This window comes from Herpailurus yagouaroundi, unplaced genomic scaffold (genome assembly GCF_014898765.1).
Source record: "Herpailurus yagouaroundi ecotype Mexico unplaced genomic scaffold, PumYag 140, whole genome shotgun sequence".
Taxonomy (NCBI): Eukaryota; Metazoa; Chordata; class Mammalia; order Carnivora; family Felidae; genus Herpailurus; species Herpailurus yagouaroundi.
In genome coordinates this window covers 10,014,719-10,021,487 of record NW_024412395.1, presented here as the reverse complement: position 1 = coordinate 10,021,487, position 6,769 = coordinate 10,014,719, and the positions used below count along the sequence as shown (strand labels likewise).

The 6,769-nt window shown below is 56.0% G+C and overlaps 1 protein-coding gene across 1 annotated transcript; it reads left to right on the top strand.

The window, feature by feature from the left end:
• INHBB (inhibin subunit beta B) lies at nt 1-5,711 on the top strand. Its single transcript, XM_040474815.1, has 2 exons — nt 1-448; nt 2,938-5,711. The coding sequence occupies exons 1-2, from the start codon at nt 1-3 to the stop codon at nt 3,711-3,713; spliced, it is 1,224 nt and encodes a 407-aa protein (XP_040330749.1). The 3' UTR covers nt 3,714-5,711.
• The last annotated feature ends 1,058 nt before the right edge of the window (nt 5,712-6,769 follow it).

The following is a 6,769-nucleotide window of genomic DNA, read 5'->3' as shown; positions in this document are numbered from 1 at the left end:
ATGGACGGGCTGCCCGGTCGGGCGCTGGGGGCCGCCTGCCTCTTGCTGCTGGCGGCCGGCTGGTTGGGGCCCGAGGCCTGGGGCTCGCCCACGCCCCCGCCTTCGCCCGCCGCGCCGCCGCCGCCCCCGCCGCCCGGAGCCCCCGGCGGCTCGCAGGACACCTGCACGTCGTGCGGCGGCTTCCGGCGGCCAGAGGAGCTGGGCCGGGTGGACGGCGACTTCCTGGAGGCGGTGAAGCGACACATCTTGAGCCGCCTGCAGATGCGGGGCCGACCCAACATCACGCACGCCGTGCCCAAGGCCGCCATGGTCACGGCCCTGCGCAAGCTGCACGCGGGCAAGGTGCGCGAAGACGGCCGCGTGGAGATCCCGCACCTCGACGGCCACGCCAGCCCGGGCGCCGACGGCCAGGAGCGCGTCTCTGAGATCATCAGCTTCGCCGAGACAGGTGGGTCGGTCCCCCGGGCGGCCAGCTGCGGCCCTCATTCCCCACCCTCTTCCACTCCCTTCTTCTTGCCCGTTCTGGCCGCCGCAGCCAGTGCACCTTGGGGGAAACGCTGACTCCCGGCCCTGCCGTTCGCCCCTGGCCCTGTGCACCCCGTCCTGGTTGCCGTCCTCTTCCCTCAGGCAGCGTACCCCTGCTCCTCCGTCCCCGCCACTGAGCGCCTCGCCCTCCACCACTGCTCTGAAATCGGGCCCCAGCGCCTCTGGGCGCGCATCCCCCTCCCGGCAGATGCGTGCGGCCCTGGCTCCGCGGGCACTTGCTTGGTGATTGCTTAATGTTTTTGTTTCCCACGATCGGAGTGTAGGCTTAGCAGTGTGGTTGGAGATGTGTGTGCTTGTTGATATCCGTGGGCCGGAGAAGTAAGTGTGTGTATGTGTGTGTGTGTGTGTGTGTGTGTGTGTGCGCGCGCGCCTGTGCCTGCGTGAGAGGCCCCGGGGCCGCTTCCATCGCCGGGCAGCGTGGGCTTGCCAGGATTGCTGAAGCCTCACTGGGGAGAGCTAGGCAACCTCTCTTCCGATTGTGTGGGCACCGGAATCGGGCGGAAGGCAGGCTTCTCAACAGGTCCCATCATTTACGCAGAGAAAGACGCGGCTCGGGGGCAGCCCCGTGCCTCTAGGCTTGCCTGGCAGCGGCAGCAGCCCCCTCACTTTAGAGCCGCAGAGTTCGTAGTTAACAAAGGGTAGGAGTCCTTTTGGGAATTTTCTTCCGGCCCTGGATTGCAAATTTCTACCACTGTCTAAATATAATAATAGAGAAAATCTTTCGGAACTTTAAAAGAAGAAGGAAAATGTGCCCGCGCGGAAATGCTGCAAGTGCTTTCCACTCCGCTGTCCTTTTCAGGACTTGAATGAGCCAGGCTGGCTTTTGTGCCTGGAGCTCAGCCCCATTTGTGCCGAGGGGACTGCGGAGAAGGTCGCAGAGGGGGAAGCCCTGGTGCGGGCTGGGCTGGGGTGGGCAGGGAGCTTGTGGGAGGGGGGAGCGGTTGTGTCACCAGGCTGAAAATGCCCCCCACTCTTCCAGGCAGCAGGCAGACGGTGCTGGTGCCGCCTGGGGATGAAAAGGGATGAAAAGTTTTGCATGGCCGAGTGTGGAGAAAAGCAGAGACAATCGGGCTGGTTTGTGCTTAGAAAGAAATGCATTGCCGTTTTAGCTGTCCGACCGAGTCAGGGAAAGCTCGACATGCAATTAGAGAGCTTGGATTAAAAGGTGCTTTGGGGCCCAGAGTAGAAATGTGATTCTGGAAGGTCGAGGAGGCCTTTTGGTCCCGGTGGCACAAAATGACAGCGGGGGCTGGTATATTTCTGGTCCGTTTCACGGAGCCAGCTCTTTGACTTATAAATAACAGATTCAGGTCACAGGCAGCTCGTCCAAGACCAGCTTTTAAGGCTGCACTTTCCCCCATTTCAAAGTCAGATGTCAGTGTTATTAGAGGAGCCAGGCGAAGCCTGAGGAGGGGGCTGCAGGGCGGTGGTAGGAGGTTTGATAAAACCAGCTATGGCCACACAGTTGCCTTATTTGTTCTTCCTGCCAAAAAAAAAAAGAGAGAGAGAGAGAGAGAGAGAAAGAAAAAGAAAAAGAAAAAAGTACAAATTGTCAGAAGAGTCACTGAAAAATGTAGGATGAGCGTGTGTAGTTGTATCTCGGTTGGCATGGTTTCTCTTCTTGTTGAGCTGAATTATGGAGGAAACTTAACAAGCCAGTTCCCCTTTTCCTCGGAGATTTTGAACGCGCCATTAACGGGGAGCCGGTGTCTCACGAAAGGAGTGGACCTCAAGTTTCAAGGCTGAAGGTCCTGTCCCTTGGAACCCGTCAGAAACCCTGTCCCTTGGAACCTGTGCAGCCTGCAAAGCACAGGTTCCCGTGTCAGAAATCTGAGCAGAGCTCGCTTGTTTGCAGTGGAGGATCCACTGGGGGTTGGATCAGATCATGCTTAGGTAAACACTAGGAAGAGGCAGTAGGTGGCTCAGCTTGATTTTGCAATGCCCGGAGTTAACCAAAAAAAAAAAAAAAAAATTCTCTACTGAAACAACCCACCCCAAAATCCTCGGTGCGATCCTGGTTTTGTTTTCCAGATTTCACAGATACCCATAACAACTTGTTAAGATCTTGGCCTCTTGACAAGTTCCTCTGTTGAGCTTTGAGGCCTGACAGCCTGTCTCCAGGGAGCCCTGGCCTGGGAGAGGTGAGGCAGGATTTTATAGGCCCGGACCCTCCAGCTCCAAGTCGGTCCGGGTTTCTCAATGGAAAATGATTTTTCCCTGCCTCTCCCAGGTTCCAGTGAGAGGCCCTGGCCCCAGAAACGGCATTTCTGGTCAATAACGTTTTCCAGCTGCGTGGCAAGTTCACATTCCAGCATCAGGCAGCAGTGTCTTTCCGCGTTGCCTCGTGTTCTCCTTGAATTAACTTCGCCCTGCTCTCCCACTTCTCCGCAGATGGCCTTGCCTCCTCCCGGGTCCGCTTGTACTTCTTCATCTCCAACGAAGGCAACCAGAACCTGTTTGTGGTGCAGGCCAGCCTGTGGCTTTACCTGAAGCTCCTGCCCTACGTCCTGGAGAAGGGCAGTCGGAGGAAGGTGCGGGTCAAGGTGTACTTCCAGGAGCAGGGTCACGGCGACCGGTGGAACGTGGTGGAGAAGAAGGTGGACCTCAAGCGCAGCGGCTGGCACACCTTCCCGCTCACCGAGGCCATCCAGTCGTTGTTCGAGCGGGGCGAGCGCCGGCTCAACCTGGACGTGCAGTGTGACGGCTGCGAGGAGCTGGCCGTGGTGCCGGTGTTCGTGGACCCCGGTGAGGAGTCGCACCGGCCCTTTGTGGTGGTGCAGGCGCGGCTGGGTGACAGCAGGCACCGCATCCGCAAGCGGGGCCTGGAGTGCGATGGCCGGACCAACCTCTGTTGCAGGCAACAGTTCTTCATCGACTTCCGCCTCATCGGCTGGAACGACTGGATCATCGCGCCCACCGGCTACTACGGGAACTACTGTGAGGGCAGCTGCCCGGCCTACCTGGCAGGGGTCCCCGGCTCCGCCTCCTCCTTCCACACGGCCGTGGTGAACCAGTACCGCATGCGGGGCCTGAACCCCGGCACGGTGAACTCCTGCTGTATCCCCACCAAGCTGAGCACCATGTCCATGCTCTACTTCGACGACGAGTACAACATCGTCAAGCGGGACGTGCCCAACATGATTGTGGAGGAGTGTGGCTGCGCCTGACCGCGGCGGGGCTGCGGCGGCGGGGCGCGAGGGCAGTCCCAGAGGGTCTCCTGCCAGCCCCTGTGGGAACCGGGGGCCCAGCCGGCTGAGCGCGGTCCTTCCGGTCCTTCCGTTGGGCTGCCCGGGAGGTGCCGGGGCGAGGCCTGAAATATTTTTCTACTACTTCATCGAGCAATCAGTCAAAGCCAGAGCAAGAACCCTCAACTGACATGAAATACTTTCAGATGCACACGTAGACACGCACAGCCAGACGCATCCTGCCACCCACACAGCAGCCTCCAGGATACCAGCAAATGGATGCGGTGACAAATGGCAGCTTAGCTACAAATGCCTGTCAGTCGGAGAGAATGGGGTGAACAGCCACCGTTCCCACCAGCTGGCCCGGCCACTCTGAATCGCGCCTTCCGAGCACACATAAAAGCACAAAGACAGAGACGCAGAGAAAGAGAGAGAGAGAGAGAGAGAGAACACGAGAGAGAGCGCACGGGAGCCACAGACAGGAAAAGCAGATGCGGGGGTGGGGAGCGTGCGGACAGGCGGGAGGGCTGCGTGGCCCCCTTTGCTTGTGTGCAAAGCCTGCCATACCTCAGCATCTCCTGGCTCAGACGTGTTGGCTTCCTTCCCTGCCTGGGATCCTTCATGCTGCAGGACCAGGGGGGCCTGTCTTTTCCCACCCTTGTGGAGAGAAAGAGGCCCAGAAAGGACACAACCTGCCAGAGACCGTGGAGCAGTGGCAATGACCGTTTGACTGTTGCTTGGGTCCCTGGCGTGACTTCTGTGTGTGTTTGTTTTGGGGTAGGGAGGGAGGGAGAGGAGGAGGGTCTTAATTTGATGCTTTAACTGATCACTAGCAGTTGACAGGTCATTCATTCCAGTTGTATAATTGAAAAGGGATTTTTTTTTTTTTTTAACCAGGTATGACCTTTTAAGTTAAAATTTGAATTGTTTTACACGGGAAGAAAACTAAAAGTTGCAATCTGTGCCCTTCACTGGGGATGTTCCTCTAGGACTTATTGGGGAGGGGTGGAAATGACCCCCGAGGCAGGGGAATGAGCCCTGAGGAGGAAATGGTGCAGTGGAGGCATTCTGGAAATGCTGGTGTTGGGGGGTGGGGGTGCCTCCTCCCCCAGCGGGGTTGTGGGAGGGGAGCAGTTTAGCCGGTCTTGGAGAGATGGGGAAGGCTTTCAGCTGCTTTACAGAAGTTGCCCGTGTGGGTCCCGGCCACCAGGGCCGGCCATGGACGTGGCCCCAGCCTGCTCGCCTGCCCGCCTGCCCCTCCTAGCACTTGCCGACTTGCCTGAACGCACACGATATAGCACTTGCCCATCTGCGTGTGTCCAGAAGTGGCCCTTGGCATATCACTGAACTCGCTCACCCCCAGATGTCCAAGTGCCACGTGAACTATGCAATTTAAAGGGTTGACCCACACTAGACGAAACTGGACTCGTACGACTCTTTTTATATTTTTTATACTTGAAATGAAATCCTTTGCTTCTTTTTTAAGCGAATGATTGCTTTTAATGTTTGCACTGATTTAGTTGCATGATTAGTCAGAAACTGCCATTTGAAAAAAGAAGTTATTTTTATAGCAGCAAAAAAAAAAAAATACAGTTAAATGTATTATACATAATTTTGGAACCAAAGAGGCCAACAGATCAGTTTTAATTTTTATTAGATGGTGAGGCCATCTTCTGTGAGGTAGACGTTCTGAACAATCCCGTGAGTGGCCTGCCAACGTTTCAGGGTATAAATGGATTTTGTTTATTCAGTTTGATGTGTCTTTTCTACCTTTACACACCCAGAAGGTACAGTAAAAATGACTATGGTAGAATGCAGGTGTGCGTCCTTAATTCCCCACCTTTATGTTTATTTAATAAAGCTCCCCTTAGGTTCTGTTTCATAATAATTTAAAACCAAACAATTTTCCCATAGACTTGCTGTTAAAGTATTTTACATCTGTGTACAGTTTAAGAAAATAAAAGATCGAGTGCCACAGGCTTCCTGCCTGGTGTGGTGTGTGGGGCGGTGGGGTCTGGGCTGGAGGCGGCGGCGGGGAGGAGGGCGCGGCCAGGCGTCCAGCTTTGACGCTGGTTGCCTCCGCGGCCCGCTCCCGGCACTCTCTGAGTCCTTGCCACGAGCACGGATGTCAGTGGGAGAGGCTAGGAAAAATGGCAGAAGATCAACATGAAGGACAATGAGCAAATCCAGGAATTGCACATTTGTTTACCCTCCTTCTCCCGAGACTAATTATGTTTTACTAAAGGCGCATCTATTACCGCTTGAAAGTGCCGGTTTGAGCCCCCGTCCCTGGAAGGAAATGTAAAACCTGGAAGGTTGAAGTGCAGCTGACCTCCGTGCCATGCATTTACTGATCTAGGTGACTGTAACCCAGAAGAGGCTAGGGCCTTGGGAACAGAAGGGTGAACAGACAGGAGGCCGTGAGCATGCTAACTGTCCTTGCCTGTGGGGATTTGAACTGGAGTAGGTGGTGGTGGTGGTTTTAGTAGTGACAGATGTCCAACTGCGATGGCAGGTCTGACTTGAGACACCCACAAAGTGCTGTTCTGTGTCGTGCTCTTTGGGGAAGCGATTTCACCATTTTCCAGAGTCGGGAATCTGAGGTGCGGAAAGGTTCAGAGCTTGCCCGAGGTCAACACAGCTGGCACAGGCACTCTGGGCGCTTGAGCCCAGGTGCCGTGGCCGGGCCACCTGTTCTCTGGGAGGACGGCAGCCCTAAAGCCTCGCCTTCATCCGAGGCCCTGCAGAGCCATGGGGCTGTGCCTTGGTCTTTGGGTCACATGTGGTCTTCCTAGAAAATCTCAGGACAGTTGAGCAGGTGGGACCTTACAGATTGATTTAACCCCGTGAAGGTAACAGTGGGGAAACTGAGGGAGGCCCTGGGCAGCAGGAGGGACATATCTCAATTTACACAGCCATCTGGTAGCAGGAGGCAGCCTCTGGCCTCTTTTCCCATCCTTTGCCCATCCGAGAGAGCTACTGCTCTGCCAGCGTTTTGTCCTAAGGGGTGGATTTATTGATCTGCAAAGTCTTCAGAC